The sequence below is a fragment of the Ambystoma mexicanum genome, chromosome 8 (assembly GCF_040938575.1).
Source record: "Ambystoma mexicanum isolate Mex_15411 chromosome 8, UKY_AmexF1_1, whole genome shotgun sequence".
Classification (NCBI taxonomy): domain Eukaryota; kingdom Metazoa; phylum Chordata; class Amphibia; order Caudata; family Ambystomatidae; genus Ambystoma; species Ambystoma mexicanum.
In genome coordinates this window covers 496382735-496404342 of record NC_090929.1, presented here as the reverse complement: position 1 = coordinate 496404342, position 21608 = coordinate 496382735, and the positions used below count along the sequence as shown (strand labels likewise).

General features: G+C 47.4%; 1 protein-coding gene across 2 annotated transcripts in view; it reads left to right on the top strand.

Annotated features, from left to right (window-relative positions):
- LOC138472141 (solute carrier family 35 member E2A-like) overlaps positions 1-21608 on the top strand; it is a 729883-nt gene that overhangs the window by 124278 nt on the left and 583997 nt on the right. For both annotated transcript variants that reach the window (XM_069610153.1, XM_069610154.1), the window contains exon 2: positions 5602-6122. In XM_069610153.1, coding sequence (XP_069466254.1) covers positions 5798-6122 — 325 coding nt within the window. In that variant the 5' untranslated portion in view covers positions 5602-5797. The remainder of the gene's footprint in view (positions 1-5601; positions 6123-21608) is intronic.

The window sequence follows — 21608 nt, the reverse complement described above, 5'->3', positions numbered from 1 at the left end:
GATACCTGCATGTGACTATGCCCAGTTGGTGATTTTGCATTTTCCTGGGTCTCCTATGTCGAGTGCAAGCAAGAAGGAGGGCTACAATGGCTGGGCCTGCATAGCCCATATTTCTTTCTTGTCCTAATTTTTGGAGCAGCTGGAAGCTGAGGCTTCTCTTCATCTTCTTCATCATCAGACTGGTGGCCCCACTGATCTTCATCCTCTTCATCATCACAGAGGTGTGGTGCAGCAGCTGTTTTCTTCAATGGTGCTGGCTGGAGGCATTTGGACTTGGTGTTTGAGTTGCGGCCCCTGTCCTCCACGCTGGGGGTGCCTGTGTGCTCGAACGAATGAGTGATACTGAGGACCAGGACGGAGCGGCGGTGCAGCGGCCTCCACGTGCGCCAGCAGCACCTCAAGGTTTGCTGCCTCCAGTGCAGCCGGCACAGCAGCCTCCAGGTGGTCAGGCAGGCCCTCAAGGTCCTCTACTTCCAGCGCAGCCTATGGCAGCACCCGTTGTTCAGCAGATTCTCCCCATTATGGCTCAGGTACGTCCACAGGCGGCTCTGCAGCCCATCCCGGAGTTTGATGTATCGGGCCCACCTTCCAGTTTGGGGCCCAGATGGAGGAGGTGGGTGGATCGCCTGGACATGTACTTTCGGGCTGCCCAGGTGGTAGATGATGATACCCGGCTGGCAACTATGCTGTACTCGGCAGGTCCATCTGTCCAAGAGACTTTTGAATCACTTCTGCCAGGGGATGGATCCTATGATCAGGCGAAGACCGCTCTGCAGGCCTACTTTCTGCCTCTCGCCAATGCGGATTATGAACGTTTTGTCATGCTCTCTGCCAAACAGAAAGACGATGAAACTCTGGACACTTTCTATGGGCGCCTAAGGCGTCTCTCGCTGACCTGCGCTTGGGGTGATGCGGAGGACATGATCAGGACGATGCTGATCCAGGCTTGCTCATCAGGCAAATTAAGGCGCCAGGTGCTAAGGGAGCCTGGAATTACACTTCAGCGCATCCTTGAACTGGGGAGGTGCCATGAGGTGTCGGAGGCGAGGGCAGCTAGAATGGAGGCCGGGTCGCGCCCCATTAAGACCGAAGAGGTATGTGCGATGTGGCGAGGTGGCAGGGGCACCCGAAGACCTGGCAGCAGTCCCTGGGATCGAGCCGGGAGGGCAGGAGAAATCTGCCAAAAATGTGGGTATGACCTGCCCCACCCTGCTGAGTGCCCTGCGGCTGGAAAGACCTGTGGACGGTGTGGGATGCCGGATCATTTCTCGAGGGTATGTAAAGCCACAATGCCAGTATTGGTACCGAGGGGCCTGGGACGGTCCAGTCTCAATCGTCAGGGTCGACCATCCAACGTCACTCAGGTGGATCAGACTGAGGAGGATGCCCAGGTGGAGGAAGCTGAAGAAGAGAAGGAAGAGAACATCTTCTTTGTCTCGAGTGTGGGGATCCTGAAAAGTAAGAACAGGAGACAGCCAAGGTACGTGGTCGAGGTGAACCGATCTCCAGTCCCCGTCCTTGTGGGCACTATGATGCCATGGACCAGCCCTCCAAGCCGGCTGCTCCCAAGGCCCACATTTTTGCCTTCGGTGGTGTTGACCCCATCCCTCTGGACGGTGTGTTCGTGGCAAAAGTAGAACATGAGGACTCCCAAATCACAGCATGAGTCTACGTGACACCGGTGAGCACCAACACGCTGCTAAATTGGGCTGCAGCAAAGGCCCTCAGCATCGTCAGCTTCGCATACTCTGTCTATTTAGAGGACATTAATGACTTGCTCGAAAAGTATGCCGCGCTGTTCAAGGGGATCGGGCAGATGGCCGGTGACCCAGTGAGGTTATACATTGATGAGTCGGTGCAGCCCATTGCCCTGAAACATCGAAGGGTGCCGTTCCACCTCCGTGAACTTGTCGACAAGGAGCTGGACAATTTGGTCAATCTTGACATTAACGAAAAGATGGAAGGCCCGACGCCTTGGGTGTCCCCGATAGTGGTGGCACGGAAGCCTAAACAACCCGATGCTGTTAGAATCTGCGTCGACATGAGGCTCCCGAACAAGGACATTAAGAGAGAGAGGCACCTCACCTTGACGATTGACGACATCATTGCGGAGGTACAGGGCGCTCGTTTCTTTTCGAAACTGGACCTTCGAGCGGGCTATCACCAGGTTGTCCTCCACCCCGAGTCAAGGTACATTACCACCTTCACGACACACCGAGGGCTATACCTCTACAAGAGACTAAGCTTTGGTGTGTCCTCGGCGGCGGAGGTGTTCCAGAACATTATTCGGGGTGCCCTGGCTGATCTACAGGGTGTTTTGAACATAAGCGACGACATCCTGGTGTTTACCAGAACGGAGGTAGACCATCTGAGGCGGTTGGCGAAGACATTCGGAAGACTGCAATCCTTGAGACTCACCCTCCACAAAGAGAAGTGTGAATTTCTCCGACCATCAATAGAATTCTTTGGTTTTGTATTCAAAGAAGGGGGGGTGTCTCCTGATTCCCGGAAGGTGCAGGACATAAAGAAGGCGCAGCCTCCGGAGTCCGTATCTGAGGTGTGAAGCTTCCTAGGCATGGTCACATACTGTGGACGGTTCATTAAAAATCTGGCCTCCAGATCGGAGCCGCTCAGGGCACTGACCAGGAAGGATGTCATCTGGAACTGGGGCCCGCTAGAACAGGCGGCTTTTGATGACATAAAGGGTGCCCTGGCGGCTGAAGACACCATGTTCTTCTTCGATCCCGCGCTGCCTTCAGAGATAATCGTCGATGCCAGCCCATTCGGCCTGGGCGATGTGCTAACACAAATTGACAGTGGTGGGGGCGTCCGCCCGGTGGCATATGCCAGCAAGGCCCTGTCCGATGCGGAGCAGCGATACTCACAGATCGAGCGTGAGGCGCTGATCGTACTGTGGGGATGCCGGCACTTCCGGCTCTACGTCCTTGGACGCCCGGTGACGGTGGTGACAGACCACAAGCCGCTGCTTCCCATCCTAGCAGGGTCGTCATCCAAGCCACCGGCACATATTGAGCAGTGGATGCTCGCCCTTTTGGAGTATAGAGTCTCCTTGGTATACCGGCCAGCGGCGAACAACGCTGCTGACTATCTCTCCAGAGACCCGGGGGCGTACGCAGGCGAAGTCCAGGACGCCTGTGCAGAAGAAGCAGAAGAGCACGTCCGGGTGGTGGTGGAGGCGGGCACACCCAATGCCATGGACCGGACTTGAGCAACTTTGGAAAGTCCGGGAGGAGTTATCGTCCTCGACATCTGGCCTTCTGCTCCGCGGAGATCGGATTGTGGTGTCCCAATCAAAGGTGGACGAGGTGATCGCGTTGGCTCACCGTGGTCATCAGGGTGCCGCCAAGACCAAGGCACGCCTACGGCTGAAGGTGTGGTTCCCTGAGCTAGAACGCAAGGTGGATGACTTTGTGGCGGCCTGTCTTTGGTGCCAGGCGGCATCTCCCCTGCAGCGGGAACCGGCAATAGAGACAATGCCGAGGGGGATGCGCCCTTAGGAAATTGTTCATGCGGACTTTGCATCCACCACCATGGGCACCCATTTCCTAGTTCTGGTCGACGAGTACTCTAGATACCCTGAGGTGGAGTTTGTGGACTCTGTGGCGTTTGAGCACGTCGTGGTGGCCGTGGAAAAGGTGTTTGCGGCCCATGGTTTCCCACACACGCTGTGCTCGGACAAAGGGGCGCCATTCCAGAGCGAACGCTTCTCAGAGCTGCTGGAGAGCTATGGGGTGGTGCACAGGAAAATCATGCCCCTCTGGCCCCGGGCCAACGGCGGAGCGGAACGGCTCATGAGGACTCTAAATAAGACCTTTAGAATTGCTCAGGGGCAGGGACAGTCGCTCCAGAGAGCCCTGTACCAGTTTCTGAGGGTGTACCGCACCACGCCACATGCATCCACTGGAGTGGCCCCGGCTGAGGCATTTTTCAAGCGGTGTCCTCGGGGTTTGCTACCGGAGGTAGGAAAGAAAGAACCTGGGGTGATCAATGACCAACAGGTCGAGATGGACCGGCGGCTGAGGATCGAGCAAGAGAACGCTCGGAGAGGGCTACGCCCGCAGCGGCTGGAGCCTGGCGATGAGGTCCTCATTCGGAATAGGCATCCCCATGGGAAGCTCTCCCTACCGTATGAACCGGAACCGCTGGATGTCGTCGCGGTCCGGGGATCCATGGTGACTGCGTCGGACGGACGGTCGGTGGTAACTCGCAATGTAAGTTTCTTCAAGAAACTGCGGGATCCAAGAACTGATCCACCTCCTGATCCAGACCCAGGAGAGATCCCTGAGGACGAAAGGGAAACACCCTGTCTGCCTGAGTCCCCGCCCCGGGGCATGCTCCTGGACAGATCACCCGTGCCGGAGGTGGGCAGGAGGTACCCCCAGAGGGCTGGGCGAGGGAAACCTGCTCACCTCAGCGATTACATGTTGGGTCACCTGGCTGTTTGTCCTGAGGATGAGAACTGTTAAGTAAGGGGACCCGAGTGGATGTCAATAAAGGGGTGTTTTGAACATGGGGTTTTCGTAAAATGTTAAGGATTAATTTTGGTTTGGTTTGCAGTGTCTAGTATTAGTATTGTTAATGTTCTCCCGGAAAAAGGAGGAGTGTGGCGCTGCCCGATGACCGGGCGCGCATGCGGCGGCGTGACGTTGCACGCCACTGCATGCAACATAAATAAACAGGGCTTTCCCGGCCGCGGCAGAGCGACCGGGAAGCCTGAACCGAGAGGACGTCTCTGTCTGAGTCCTTCAGGGTTGGGGGCTTACAGAAGGCGCTGGGGGGTCCCGACCAACCCCCAACAGAGTCCACGTGCATTTATCTGTGTTAAACGTTTTTAAACTCCTCCCCTTTTGCAGTGGCCTGCAACTTGATTTTGTTTCTCTCAGCTTTCATTATATGTGCATAAGGTTTTACAATAATTCTTCCACTCTTTGTTAAACATTAACTGCAATTTATTTACGGGAAGACAAATAATTAAGCTTGATGCACCGATTTCCCCAAGTTTACCCTCCTAGAAGCTAACATGCCGACCCTTCTGCTTCTTGCAAGCCCATTTTAGGATTAGCTGCATGCTCAAACTGTCCTGCCTTACGTAGTGTGCGTTTCATATGTGAAACTCTTTAAATGTGCCGCATTTAAAATGGTATTTGGTCTGATAGCTCTGTGAGTTCAGAACTCGGTGCAATTTCCATTCGTCGTGCAGATCTCATGTTTGAGCTCCACAGGATCAATGCGACCTTTTTATCCTTCAAAAGTCCTTGAATTGAGCACTGTTAAATCGGATACAATTCATTCCATGTACAGAAGTACAAAACAGCAAAACTGGGGTAGCAGTGCTATGTAAGTTATCTCTTCCTCTGACAACTGCACCCTGTCTCCACCTCTTATGTGCCAGCAGTATCTATGAAAGTGCTTTCTCATTCACTCATGTGTACAAGCACCTCCTTGAAGTTTTCCTGGTCTTTGTATATGCTTCCTCTTTTTGCATGCCATAGTCCCAATAATCTTTATCAGCCATCTTGCCTTTTTGCACTGTCTGGTCATCTCAAAATTCTGACAAACTTTTTTTTCTCCCCTTAACAGGTAATTAAATGGAAACGGTGTCTGCGTATGAACCTCTTGGAACATGCTTGGACCATTGAAACATTTTCAAATGCTCTAACCTGTGGGTGGGATTAGTTACTTGACAACCAGCGAGTTGACATTCTTGTTCACATGCGGTTCTGCACCCAATGTCCGGCTTTTTTTAGATGAAAATGTGCCCTGGCATCACAACATCATGTCGGCAGTGACCAATACCGACTTCCCCGAGGACTCAAAGAGCTTCCTCACAGAGGAGAAAATCAAGGGAAATCTACTGTTCCAGATGCGTTCTCTTTTGAGCAGCCACGGCGAGAAAATTGTTTTCAGAAGAAGTGACAGTTTGCCGGAGGAGAAAGTTCGCAAACTCACCATCACAGAGACAACAGTCCTTGAGTCCGATTTGGGGATTTGGAATTCCCGTGCCCTTGTCTACCTCATTCTCTGGTTCTTATTCAGTTTCTGCACACTCTACCTGAACAAATATATCCTCGCCCTGCCGGAAGGCGAGCCCCGTATGCTTGGTAATTTGAATTTAACCCTGAACATTATGTTCCAGTATTGTAAATGCTGGTTTTTGCTGAATATGTATGCAATACAGTTATGGCGGGTGATTTCCCTTTCGAAAATGTCTTCCCACTGTAAGTGTGGACTATGAATAATGTACCTGCATGCAGTTGGTTTGAATTTTGGTCTCAAGGTGTGCATATGACATTTTATTTCAGGATTGGGATTGACTGTAAACTAAAGGTTTCCACGTTTCTCAGGCAATTCTACACAGTAGGGTCTGGTGGCCCTCAAACTCGCCATCCACTTTGGACCTCTAATGTGAATCTAATCTTCTCTGGCATTTGAGTGTCATTCATTTCTTGGCTGGAGTGATTTGTTTGTCAAATTCTGGTAGAGCATTTTGTGCAATGGACTCTACTTCATAGTGAATTAGGCAGAAACTAGAAGTCCCATGACAAGCAAATCCATGTAAGGTTTGCATTTGCAATCCAGCCATATGGACCTCATTCGCACAACTTTGTCACAAGTTGCATAGATTCAATGAAGTAATCTGTAGGCAAGACCTCTTTGAGAGACGTTGCATATGTAACTAGTCTGACAGTTTAAATATTTGCACAAGTATTCTTTCGATCTTTTGTTCCCGTTTTTAATACTGCAATCATGTCTACACTTTGTTGTAAGTTGCCTCTATATTTTCCTACCTTTCTCCTGGTATTCCTTCTGACATTTCCCTGACCTCTTCTACTTTCTTGTAAATAGCTTTGGTGCTCTAACGTGAGTAAGCAGGTATCCCTCTTGGAGGTGGATGCATTCCGGTATCTCCACTGTGTCAGTGATGAAGCGTCTTTGGATGCGATTTGTGTAGCTAGAACAATAGGAGGGCATTGTAGTCTGTAAAACCGGAGAGACTGTTTTGGCGGTTCTCTTATTTGACCGAGCTGCCAGACCGTGTGAGAAGCCAGCAGGGAGAGCCATGGGGGTATTGGGTGCGTAGGGAGATGCTTAACCCACAGGGAAAACAAATGTTTTAGCATAGTAAGGATGATGTCCGGTTCTGGGGGTTGTTGCGAAGCTGAGTGGGATCAACTCTAGCACCAGATTAGGTTTTTTAAGTATCCTTTTATTCAGGATTGTCTTCAATTAGTTTGTACATTTTATCTGAAAAAGATAGATCTCCCCCCTTTCCGCGCCCTTCTCTTTCCATTCTATCAAAGCTTGGGGATCCTTCAAAAGTATGATGCGAGGGATGTGATGAATCAAAGGCATTCGTCCCTTCTCCCCCGGGGGAGCCACCCCCTTTCAGTCTAGGGAGGTGAGCCCACTTCGCAATACCCCCTTAGGGGTCTTGGCAGGTGGGACCTCACTGGGATTGACTCCCCCTTAGGAGACAAGGAATTTCATTCCCACAATGAACTCCCTAGACCACCCACTGTATCTGCATATATGGGACTGCCTTCCACAAAGAATATCTCTTTTTAAGAAGAGAATTTATATATAACTGGGATGAGTGAATTACAAGAGGAGAGAGAGTACAGTGCTTAGGGGAGGCCCCGTCAGGTAACCACGCGAGGCAGACCAGGAGGAAGCAGTGGAGCCCTCGTCATCTCGAAAAGCGAAGAACGCCAGCTCAAGATGCCAGAGGCCCGGTGAAGCAGACAACTGGGAAGCTGTTGTGGTGGGCCAGAAGCCAGTCTAACAAGGCCAAGATCATTGCAGCAGGGAGTGCTGACATCTCCCACCCTCCAATGTTCCGTTCCTCATGTCGGTCGGCTGCTGTGGTTGATGGAAGCTGGAGAAACCCAAGGCCGAGAAGTGAGAATGCCTTTACTTTGCCTTCAGGTTTCTCATGTTATTGAGATCAAATTTTGCAGAGATTCTGTAAGATTTTATCTGTTAGGAAACCCCCTTCTCCTGAGTTCTCTCTACTGGTTTCTTTCTCATGTTATTTAATTCAGTTGTCGGTTTCAAATCACAGCTGTACATGGAGTGTCTTCCCCACTCTTCAACACTGAGCTCCTGTGGTTGTGTCCCTCTTCCTAGGGTATTAGTTTCTACCTTACCTCTGTTTCCCACTCAGCCTTGTTTGTCAAGCACTTTGTTCCTCACATATCGACTTATTCAGGTTTACTGTTCAAATGTCGCCCTCGGGCCTTTCATGCGTTCCATTCTTTACAATAGTTTGCCCTGGTGGCCTCCCACCTCTCCTGTTCACCCCTGTACCTTTGTTTGTCCAGGGGACACAACGCAGAGCTTGGCACTCGCTCGGGTAACCTGCTTTGCGTTCTCACTTCCCAGTCTCTGGTTTCTCCAACACTCCTTTGCTCACGTCTGTCGGCTGCTATGGTTGAGGTATGCTGGCCAGAAAAACTGTCGGCGCTCCCTGCTGCAATGATCTCTGCGTTGTTAGACAGGCGTCTGGCCCTCCACGGTATGGTTGTAGTCACGCCGCCACTTTGGACAGGTTCTGTCTCCCCGTCTTCACAACGGCCTCCCTGTTGTCTGCTTTGCCTGGTCTCTGACATTCTTCACTTTTCTAACTGTTGCAGGTTCCGTGGCTTCTTCCTGGTCCCCTTTGCAAGACATGATTACGTCAGGGTGCTTCCTCTGCTCACTGCACTCTCTCTCTCCTCTTGTGATCCGCTCGTCCCAGTTATATATAGATCTCCTCTTAAAGAGATATTCTTTATGGAAGGCAGTCCCATATATGCAGATGTGTTGGGAGGTCTAGAGAGTTCCTTTTTGGAATGAGTCCGTGTCCCCTAACGGGGAGTCACTCACAGTGAGGTCCCACTTGCCCAGACCCTTAGGGAGGGTCTTGCGAAGCAAGCTCACCTCCCTAGCCTCAAAGGGGGTGGCTCCGTCTTGGGGAGAAGGGATTATGGCTAACCCCATCCTCTGGGTTGAGAACAAGTTCTCCCATTGTCTAGGTTTGGTTAAGTGGTCTTCTTCCTGAGATTTGAAAATATGGTTTCAGAAGATTGTTCTCAGAGACAGCCTTTCCGCAGTTCCAGATGAGTGTGTCTGGGAGGTCGATACAGGTTTCCCAAGATAGCAGAGGGGAATAATTCTCTAAATTACTCTGGATTGAAGGAGGATTTAAAATGTCTGTTAATGTCAGTGTGAATTATTACTTTCTCGAGAAGTCCAGTACCATGGCAATTCTGATAGTTGTAGATTGTCCTCAGACTTTTAACAGAGGGACTTTGGGTAAGTTTCAACATCCCTGTGGACATACGTGATCCGTGCAGCTTGGCCCCCCTGGTGATCTTTAGGATACATTAGGTAAGCCTGTATGGCAGTTTGTCTGCTCCCTTGAGTCAATAAGGGCTTTAGGCCATTTCATGAGTCTGTAAAGGCTATGAGACACAATAACAGGCCTTAGCTGTGTCGTCCTCTACCTCCCGTTATTCCATGTTCCATTGTTCTGCCGCTAACCACCTTATTTCCATAGGTTCGCCAGGAATGCGTTTAGGACGGAACCGGGTGCAAAATGCCCTTTTTCTACACAAGAGAAACGGGTGGGAGGAACCGAAAAGGTTGTTTTGATTAACCCAGTTTCCTCACTCGTGGGTTGTCTGGATTTGGTTACCGGCACCGACGGGGTTCTTCTAGGAGTTTCTTCCTTGGTGGGAACTTCGAGAAGACATTCTCTTGAGTCTGTGGATTTTCTCATGGGGTCGGAACTTGGGGGGGGTGTTCTAAATTCTCTTTTTGGCTCTGCCGTTTTACCTGTATTTTTAAGATATTTGGAGGCCTCTAAATGGGCATGAGCAATCTGGATAGTGGTATCCAGGGAGGGTTGAGGCTGGTGAAGTCTACCTCACTGGAGAGATGAGGGTAGGGCACGTATGAACTGCTCCAAGGCCAATGTTTCCAAAACGTCCAGCAAGGTTTTTCTTCCCAGACATTAGGTCAGAAGATTTTGGAGCCGGCTTGCTAATTGAAGGCATCTTTCATTCATAAGAAATTGAAGGTCCTGAAATGCGGGCCTATAAAAAGTCTCGGTCTGTCCCACCCATTCTAGGAGGTCTCTTTATTTTGGAAACGAGGGCTCTGGCTTGGGGCTTGACATTTTGGTATGAACCTGGTATTTCTCCCTTTGGCAACGGGGCCAGATAACCTTTTTAAACTGTCATCCCAAATAAATTGGGCGGCTATTTGTTAGAAATTTATAAAGAACACCCTCAAAGCCTTCCCCTCATGATACGGTTGGAGTACACCACGGGGAACTATTCTGTGAGTGGCACCTGCTGTTAGTTAGTCAAGGTTTTCTTTTAGACATTGATCAACCTTGATTTGGTGATCTATGATTCGTGCTAGAAATTCTGAACCAATGCTTTCCAGTTCTTCCCATTCGTCAGATTCCTTAGGGAGTTTAGAAGTAAATGCTGCAGATTCTGGACTACTAGGTACTGTGTTCCCACCCGATGACGGTTTTATACTCCAAAGTCCTCCTCAATGGTATTTGCCATAGAAAAGTGTCATGGTACAAATATCAGGATATTAGCATTCCACTTCTGACACCATATGTGGTAGGTCGGAAGAACAAATCAGACACACTCTGGACATGTTGACTTTCTTTTAATAAAATTATACAGAAACGGCCCATCTCTAACTATTGCTAGGACGGTTTCCCTGCCTTGCTAAACTAACTAAAGGTGCTTGTCTGTCATTAGGAAGTCCAAAGTAAATATCCTCAGTCCTAAACCTAAGTCTCTCTGACCCTGGCAGTAATGCAAACAACTAAACTTGACCTAAAGAATGTCTTTCTCCTGATCGTTTCCATTTGTGCCTTCTTGGCTGCTGCTTTCTCTCAGGGTTTTTATCGTGGCGCCTTATATTGTTATATAAACAATAAAATCATACGAAACCTATGCAAGGTTGGATCTCAAGAACGTGAGAGAGTGTCTTCAGTAGAATCGTTAAAAGCATAATGCCAAAAAGAGTAAAAGACTGATAAACAGTTGGGATGAGCTATAAGAGCTCATGAGGAAACGCAAGAGTGCCAGAGAAGATCAGCATAAGCAACATATTTCTAAAACTGAGACATTTTGTTTATTGACAATATAAGTCGCCAACATAAAACCCCCTGAGAGAAAGCCGCAGTCAAGAAGGTACAAAGGGAAATGACCAGGAGATGAGACATACATTTTGGAAACACTAAGCAAAAAAGTCACTTGACTTGTCATAACTGTTTCCATGGAATTTTTCTGTATGCAGGATTATCTGGCACCAAACCTAAATCTACATAATGTAACAAAAGAAGTGTAATGAAACTAGGAGGATATCGTCTCAAGGGCTATCCAAAAACAGTCACTAAGGTAGTTTGTAACCTTCATCTGTGCGAATTAAGCCATCTCTCTAGTTCTGCGGTCCCGTACTGAAAGGGTCTCAATCACTCTAACACTGAGCTAGTTCTTCTTAAGTGACTGTACACTTGTTTTGTGACTCCTGGCTTCTTGATATCCATTTTCCTGCTTCTTCTGCTGGTTTCTCCTTTGCTTTTTGAGAGATCCGTCCACGTTGGTCTCCGGACAGGGTGTACCTGCACACTAGGCCTAGACTACGGCAGGATGGAGAGATGCTTTCTGTCACACAAGGACCTAGATTTTCCATCAAGGGCTCGGCCACTTGAGCTTGTTTACAAGCCGGGTGTGGTCTTATCCTTCTCCCTGTCTGGGAGAACCTGACTCTGATCCCCAACACCCTACCTTTCTCTGCATCTATGCTGACCTGGGAGAGACTGGCCAGTCTTATTCTTTAGGGCCTTTTTACTATTGCTTCTCCTCTCCATCTGTTCGTCATCTGACTTGTCTGCCTCCTCGATGCATCGCCACATTCTCGTACATGTTTCTCACCTCTGCTCTATCCCTTCAAGCGTAGAACATGCATGATCTTCTCCTTACTCTTTTCTGAGCCTTCCATGGCTGGCTCTTATTGTATTGCACTTCTATAGCGTGAACCTAGCTCGCAAGCCATGGAGCCCTTTATGCAATAAACTAGACACGGGTTGGTCAAGTGAGCGGGCTCTCTAGACTCATCAATTTAGCACATTTTCATGAAGCCTAGTTTATCAGAAAGTACTTAATCTTTGTGGTGAATTCTAGCAGTTCTGTTGCAGGACGGATGTAGGTTGATGTGGTTGTTGGTATGATATCCCGTGTTGCTAGTGTGTAAGCAAAAGGCAGCCTGGTTCCTTTTGTTTGTTTGTTTGGTTTTTCCTTTCCAGCGTTTTTGTTTCTAGTTATGCAATGTTGCAACTTCTGTAGTTGCTTTTGCTTCCCGAAATGACCAGCTTTTGAACTTTGTACAGTGGCTGTTATGTTCTAGCCTGTATCTAATATATGCTGGTTTAAAGATTCTTCAGGCTGGTATTAGTAGCCAGTGTAGTCCCTGCAGTGTGCAAAATGTGCTCAAACTTTGATGCCAGTGATTACTGGCAGCAGCAGGTGTGCTGCTTTGAATGCCATTAGAGGTAGAGATACCAAAGAGTGCATTTCCACCTCTGTGTTTGGTAAAACCAGTACTATACTGCCATCTTAAATTCAGGGGTTTGCAAGAAGGGCTTGGTTATACATGCTATACCTACAGATAAGGGGTGTATCGGCCACTTTTACTTTCTAACAACAATTGACAAATACTCCCAAAAAATAAAAATCGGGAGTAACAATACTTTCAACAAAAAATAGGACAAAGATGTGTAGAATCTTGCACCCCTGCTTTCACCCTCACAGTTCCATGGATATGTTTGGACCAGTAGTGCATGTAGTACCACAGGAAGAAACTATTTTAACTGCCTAATTGGAAGAAGTAAACATGTATCTTTTAATGTGCATGAATATTAGGTGCAAAGAAATATATATGTTTACTCGTTTATAAAATAACCATTGGGTATTAGATTTATCTTTTTACGCCTTAAAAAGTCATTTTACTCGCATCTTTTACAAATAGGGAGTAAAATGCTCCCACTTTCAAATCTTATCTGGAGCACTGCCTGTAGGTAGCGGTCTGTCTGGGCTTCCATGGCAATATGAAGTTTGAAGGCAAGGTAGCAGTTGATGGTGAAACTTAGCCATTTAGAGCTAGTTTCTTTTTGTAAACAATTTATTTATAATCACAGTTGTACAGTTGCAGCAATAGCATCCCAGCAAAGATTTTTTATTTCCCCCAGCATTAGTCAATTTGGATCCCACAATGATATTGGCCTGGATACACCCACATTCTGCGATGAGCAGCACGCTTTCATGAACCCTGTCCAATTGCGCCCTCCACAACCCTGACATTTGCATAGTCAGACACCATATTGTACTTGTAGATCTAACACCCAGAAGTAACATCCTACACATCCTCGTCTCCAATGGATCTATTTAACAGATCGTTTCTGTAATATCCCCAGATATATTTTGGTTGTGAAGTATGGCCCACGTTACATCGGTCATCCATTCGCCGACCATAGGTGCCGTATTTCGGATCTAATTCCTTCATTTTGCAAGTATGTTACATACATTCACGAATCGCCTCTTAAGAGCCTTAACCCCTCCCAGTAGGCCAAACGAGCAAAATACAACAGAGAAGGCAAACTGGTCAAATAAGGAGAACTTTCGATGATCCATAGACCAGCAAAATCATCCACCCCCTTGTTGACTGTTGCCCTGTCGACGACTTCAACACCTACTGTCTCTACCAGCAAATTGACAAGGGTTGCCTTGCCATCGAGACTGCCTTCAGCGCCCTTGACTTCCCAACAGACGCCACTGATTGTCACATTTCCCTGGGGTGCTGTAGTGGACTGGGCGATGCCTCCATCACTGTCTGTTCTGCCACGGCCCACAAAGGCCAAGCCACTCTTCACCCTGGTACCTTCTGTGTTGCTGGCTATGGCACCACCTGGTCAAATACTTCAAGGAGGTGACATTTCAGATGATCCTCTGGTGGCTTTATTTTCTGACTAAAATCGGTGAAGAACCGGATCCTATTCTACCAGTAACTTGTCCACCGGTGCGGCCTTCTCCAATTCTTGCGGTTCCACCCACTGCAGTACCTACAGTGCCCTTAGGCACACAATCTTTCTTTCAATTATCTTATCGACCTTGCAGACCGTGGTCACTGAGCTACAGCACAATCTTCCTCCTCCGGCCCCTAGTAGGAGCCCTTCAGCATTACCTTCAAGAGAGGAGTTAGTTATACACCTGCCACCTCGACCAGTTTCTCAGTTCTCCGTAACAGTCGCTACCCACACCAACACTGGCCCTGACTACGCCGACACGTTCCTGGATACTCACACTACAGATGAATAGGACGATCTCGTCCCGGCAGATGGGTGAACTCCAGACCTGCCTTTTGCGTGACTCACCACCAGATGAGTGGCTCTTTCCATGCACTCTTGACACATGCAGTTAATCTATTTGATCTAGTTCCTGAAGAGCAGAGGAAAGTTGGTTTCCTGTTTCAGAGCCGAGAAGCCTCCATGAAGCTAGTGGTTGCAATCCCTATGCTGGATGACATCTGGAAAGATAGCCTTTTGGTGATTTTTTTAAATTTTATTTCTATAGCGCAAAAACAGAAGCCTAGGGTCATAGAGGTGCTTAACTGAACAAACAACAATCAACAAAAAAGATATCAAACAGCAAATCAATGATGAAACATTCCTTCTAGGCTCATCCCCAAAAGGATTGCCTGGAGAAGAAGTGTAAGGTGCCGGAGACGGCCCCTAAGCGCCTATGCACCCAGCCTTGCCCAGAATCTGTGGTATCTGCAGTTGCTCAGACAAGATCAGCCAACCCTTCTTATCTATGCATAGTACCCCCAGACAAGGAGGGCAAGCAGCTGGACGCCTTTGGCAAAAGGGTGGTTTCCACGGCGTCACTGCAAGATGATCCTGATTCCCTGCCCCTGCTTGGCCATTCCAGATTTGGTACACTGACCTCCTCATCTGTCGGTGGCACCTTCTGTCAAACTACCTCCTCTACCACAATTGCTGTCTAGAGAAGGGGGATCAGTGCTGCATCATGACCCGGCATCCCTGAAGTTGATGGCTTGATTCCTGCAACCCTATGGTTTGGACACTTCAGGATGCCTTTAGAATGCTGGACGATTCTGGCAAGGGCTAGAGCACCCTCTACCCTGTCCTGCTACAAACACAAATGGAAGCGTTTTACCGTATGGTATTGTTCGCAGAGGTTCAACCCTCCTCAGATCAAGGCTGCACACATCTTGCCATATGTCCTGTCGTTGGCAAAAGCAGGACTAGCAGATGCATCCATTAAAGTGCATCTGGCCGTATGGTCTGAACATGTGTCGCCAGTGTTTCAGGCAGTATGCCAAAGACATAGGCTTTGTAAAGGTGGACTGATTTATGAAGTGAAGGCTGCATGAACGACCAAGGAGGGAAAGGGGGAAAAGCAGCAAAGACCCGAAGAAAAGCTATGGATGTATGCAAATTGGACTATACTCTTGACTGTTTGCAAACCATTTAATTTGTATCTACATGGCCATGGATAGCCCACATGATTGGAATGTTGAGATGAGCACTTGCAGTACGAATAGCTTGAAAATAAAAATGCAGTCTTTAAAATGCACTAGTGGCAGACCTTCCCTGTGGTCTCAGACTGGTTAAAGAGTTCCTTAAGGGTCTGTTCTGTCTTTTGTCCCCGTCAAGGCCACAGCGCCAGTGTGGTAGCTTAATGTAGTTCTTTCCAAGTTAATGGGCCCTCATTTGAACCTCTGCACCGGGGTCCATTGAAGTTCCCATCATGGAAGATCACTATTCTGGTAGCCATTACATCTGCCAGATGTGTGAGTGAACTGCAAGCTTTCTCATGCAAACTGCCGTACCTGACTTTTCACCAGTCCAAGGTGGTGGTCTGCACTAGTTTTTCTTTCATGCAGAATGTTCCCTCCTTCTTTTCACCTGAATGAACCACTACTTCTGCCCGTATTCTTTGGCACACCCACCTCTCTAGCAGAGAGGTCATTGCACTTGCGCATAGATGTTTTATGTTTCCCGCACAAAGGAGTTTCGGAAGACTTTGCCGCTGCTCGTTGCGTTTGGACCTGTGGGAAAAGGCAAAGCTCTGGCCAAGGCTTCCATTTCAACGTAGCTATATGGCTAAATCTTGCATTGTCACCAACTTGCAAACAGGTCCCTGCCAAGTAGGCCGAGGGCACATTCCACAAGACCATGGCTTCTACAGCGTCCATGTCTGGTGTTCCCCTGCTCGAGATCTACTGGGCTGCTACCTGGTGGTCTGTCCCCACCTTCACAATATTCTACTGTATTGACAGGGATTCCAGCCAGGAGTCCGTGTTGGTTAAGCAATGCTCTGCAACCTTTTGCCATGAGGTGAGTGTTCTAGAGGTGAGTTAAATTGCTTCTGTAGAACTGTACCCCACCTTCCATTGGTTGTGTTTATGTACTGCTGTATAATCGTATTCAATCAGTATGTGAATCTATGAAAGATCCCATGCTGGAGAAGAAACAAGTTACTTACCTGTAACTCCTGTTCTCCAGCATTGGTATCTTTCATTGATTCACATGTGGCCCTCCCGCCTACCTCTTTCTGACTCTTCTTGGTTCCCACTGCCACATTGTATGCACTTCCAAATGGTCACTGGGGGTGGAGCTAAGGAGGGCTTGTGTCCTTGGCTGGGGCTGAATGCCCAAAGTGACAGCAATACGCTACATAAGCTACAAGCAGTATTAAGCTTTAAAGCAAAACTGCTTAAATAATACTGAGGATTCCCAGCCTGACAATGGGGAATATTAAATAAGCATGTAAATCCATGAAAGATACCAACGCTGGAGAACAGAAGTTACAGGCAAAGTAACTTGTTCCTAATTCAAGTTCTTTATAAAGCTAAGACACAATATATTGCAAAGTTTGGATGCTCCAGTGTATGCGAGTCTAGGTTTCTCACCGATCTGTTTTGATGTCTTTGTCCATCTGCAATGTATCACAATGTTTCAATAAGATCTTTGAGGTAATAGTGCATTAATTTGAGTAAGCAATATTAAATCTTAGAAAGAGGTCTTCAATTTGCTGGTGTTTCATTTTTGGAGTCCATAAATCCTTCTAGTTCCTGTGTCTGGCTTCATGTGCTTGGTCAACTATATGCTCTCGCTCAAAGGAGCAGTCTTTACTTCAATTCCTATGTGCTGTTATGAATTTACCCATAGGTTTGTTACTAATGGGACTACATTTGTGAGAACTTTGCATCTAAAGTCTCGTTGACCTCTGTTGGCTTCCTAGGTGTTTTTGGTTTTCAACTTTCCCTCGTCTACAAAGTTAGTTCAAGAAAGTACACTGTTGTTTAGCTAAATGTACTTTATTATTGAGATATACCAAAAAATGTTCAAGTTTTTGTTGCAATCCTTTCCATATAGCAAATATATCATCAATATATCCTCATTCATTCAGCTTTAGCACGCCGTTGGCTAAAAAGCAGCAAATAATTAAACAATAGCAATTAAAAATAAGATTATATAGTGTGAATGGAAATAGTTAAAATACAAGGACATGTTCACAAATAAAATCAAACAATTGTGCAAATATTTCAGAAAAGGTAGCAGGCGCTCCTCTTCAGAGGGAACATGGCATGATAACCTGTTCTAAGATGAGAGTTTGCAGCACACGCTTTTTGCTCACTGTACCTTTCACAGATGGGAAATATCCATTTGCATATCAGTCATTGTCCCGCCCACATGGGCAGTCCAGCACCGAAATGCTACGGCAATTCCTATCCGAACAAGAGTACCAAAAGCCACCCCAAAAAGCGTGTGCTGCAAACTCTCATCTTAGAACAGGTTATCATGCCATGTTCTTTCTGGAGAGGAGCGCCTGCTACCTTTTTTGAAGTATTTGCAAGGGACTTGGGGTTGGTCACCCTGAGTTACCTGGGGGCAACCAGACGTGGACTCCCTGTTCACTGTGCTCAGAGAGACAAAGCTTCACCTCACTGTTGAGGCCCAACAAGGCTGAAACACGTGTATGGGGTTGCTTTTGGTACTCTTGTTCAGAGAGGAATTGCCCTAGCATTTCGGTGCTGGACTGCCCATGTGGGCGGGACAAAGACTGATATGCAAATGGATATTTCCCATCTGTGAAAAGTACAGTGAGCAAAAAGCGTGTGCTGCAAACTCTCATCTCAGAACAGGTTATCATGCCATGTTCTTTCTGGAGAGGAGCGCCTGCTACCTTTTTTGAAGTATTTGCAAGGGACTTGGGGTTGGTCACCCTGAGTTACCTGGGGGCAACCAGACGTGGACTCCCTGTTCACGGTGCTCAGAGAGACAAAGCTTCACCTCACTGTTGAGGCCCAACAAGGCTGAAACACGTGTATGGGGTTGCTTTTGGTACTCTTGTTCAGAGAGGAATTGCCATAGCATTTCGGTACTGGACTGCCCATGTGGGCGGGACAAAGACTAAAATGCAAATTGATATTTCCCATCTGTGAAAAGTATAGTGAGCAAAAAGCGTGTGCTGCAAACGCTCATCTCAGAACAGGTTATCATGCCATGTTCTTTCTGGAGAGGAGCGCCTGCTACCTTTTTTGAAGTATTTGCAAGGGACTTGGGGTTGGTCACCCTGAGTTACCTGGGGGATACCAGACGTGAACTAACTGCTCACTGTGCTCAAAGAGACAAAGCTTCACCTCACCGATGAGGCCCAACAAGGCTGAAACATGTATATGGGGTTGCTTTTGGTACTTTAGTTCAGAGAGGAATTGCCATAGCATTTCGGTGCTGGACTTCCCATGTGGGCAGGACAAAGACTGATATGCAAATGGATATTTCCCATCTGTGAAAAGTACAGTGAGCAAAAAGCGTGTGCTGTAAACTCTCATCTCAGAACAGGTTATCATGCCATGTTCTTTCTGGAGAGGAGCGCCTGCTACCTTTTTTGAAGTATTTGCAAGGGACTTGGGGTTGGTCACCCTGAGTTACCTGGGGGCAACCAGACGTGGACTCCCTGTTCACTGTGCTCAGAGAGACAAAGCTTCACCTCACTGTTGAGGCCCAACAAGGCTGAAACACGTGTATGGGGTTGCTTTTGGTACTCTTGTTCAGAGAGGAATTGCCATAGCATTTCGGTACTGGACTGCCCATGTGGGCGGGACAAAGACTAAAATGCAAATGGATATTTCCCATCTGTGAAAAGTACAGTGAGAAAAAAGCATGTGCTGCAAACGCTCATCTCAGAACAGGTTATCATGCCATGTTCTTTCTGGAGAGGAGCGCCTGCTACCTTTTTTGAAGTATTTGCAAGGGACTTGGGGTTGGTCACCCTGAGTTACCTGGGGGATACCAGACGTGAACTAACTGCTCACTGTGCTCAGAGAGATAAAGCTTCACCTCACTGATGAGGCCCAACAAGGCTGAAACATGTGTATGGGGTTGCTTTTGGTACTTTAGTTCAGAGAGGAATTGCCATAGCATTTCGGTGCTGGACTGCCCATGTGGGCAGGACAAAGACTGATATGCAAATGGATATTTCCCATCTATGAAAGGTACAGTGAGCAAAAACCGTGTGCTGCAAACTCTCATCTCAGAACAGGTTATCATGCCATGTTCTTTCTGGAGAGGAGCGCCTGCTACCTTTTTTGAAGTATTTGCAAGGGACTTGGGGTTGGTCACCCCGAGTTACCTGGGGGCAACCAGACGTGGACTCCCTGCTCACTGTGCTCAGAGAGACAAAGCTTCACCTCACTGATGAGGCCCAACAAGGCTGAAACACGTGCATGGGGTTGCTTTTGGTACTCTTGTTCAGGGAGGAATTGCCATAGCATTTCGGTGCTGGACTGCCCATGTGGGCGGGACAAAGACTGATATGCAAATGGATATTTCCCATCTGTGAAAGGTACAGTGAGCAAAAAGCGTGTGCTGCAAACTCTCATCTCAGAACAGGTTATCATGCCATGTTCTTTCTGGAGAGGAGCACCTGCTACCTTTTTTGAAGAATTGTGCAAATCTGCATATTCAAAATATTTAGAAGAATCTATATTTAAAAAATGTGCAAACATTTGCTACCAGTGCTAATTAACCAAGGGGCAATGCATCACTAATTTTGCTTTGTTTCAACCATGCCCTATATTTGGATACAAAGTATAAGATTGTCAAATTGCAAGCATCCCTACAACAATTTAGTGTATCCCCGATATGACGAATTCCAGCTAATCTGAGGAGTGGGAGCAAATATTTCTCCAGAAAGCTTTGCAGCCTTCACAAAAGAACAGAAAATGAGCAATAGATTTTTCTATTGCCCCACAGACCAGACAGGCTTTGCTCCTGGTCCCTCACCAATTCTGCTTAAAAGATTCGACCTTTAGGGTGTTAAAACAAAACTGGATATATAAGTTCCTGGTGTATCGCAGACTAATCGCATCCAAATGGGGCTCAATCCCCATCAGTTTTGCACTATACCTAGAGTGGCCCTTTACTAAGAGAGGTACATTCCTCTACTAACCCACGGCGGGAACAAGTACATCCTGCCGATTTGATCTGCATTTGTCATCCATTCAGAAGACCTCCAGTACTGGTCCATATTCAATTTAGACAATTCTGTTTTTAGAAATGTGAACCATGGTAGAGATTCTGCCCCTGGCAAAGACAGAACATGTGCCATTGCGTCTTTATGAACAACCAAATCTGGTGAGGTCCATACCCTTGGCCAGTACAAAAGGGTTTTAGTCTGGCTTGATCTTTTATTGGTTGGGGCTCGCATTCCAAAAACATACTGCTGCTAGGCGAGGAGCTAGGTAACATAAGTAGCGTTTTAAAATATTTTGTCTCTGCTATGGTTGGGGATTTCAATTCTACGTGGCCCAATGGCTCAGCACCACATAATGATGCGGCAACTGCCTGCATCTGATGTAATGTTTTGGGCTGGGCTAATTGCGCCACTATAATGGATTTGATGGAAACGTCCTATTCCACCGCAATACTTTTCAAGTGTTGCTGCAGCTTTAGTTACCTGGTGGGACCACAAACCATTCTCTGTGAACCAAACACCAAGATAATCATAGGACAGAACTTGCTCTAATGTAGTACCATACACCTTGATATCCACCTTTAAAGATTGGGTTGAGCGGGGTCTAAAAAACACTGTTTTATTTTTTTCTTTATTTAGTTAAAGACCCAAATCATTGCATTTCTCAATGAACTTTACCAAGGTGGTCTTGAGGCCCATTGGGGATGTAGCCAGCAGAAAAGCGTCATCCGCAAATAATAGGGCAGCAAACCTTATTCTCCCCTATACTGGTGGGTCAAGGATGCGTGCCTCCAACTCTCAATGACCTGATTGATACTAAAGAGTAGTGGAGCCAGCATGCAACCTTGCCTTACGCCTCTCTCTGTGAGAATTACGTCTGTCTGTTCACACCCCAAACCCTGGCGTACAAACGCTGTACTAATAGTGTAAAATTGTTGAATTGAGGTTAACACATTTTGGGGGTGCCTTTGTTGCCCAAAACCTACCACAGGGAGTTTCTGGGGACACTGTTGG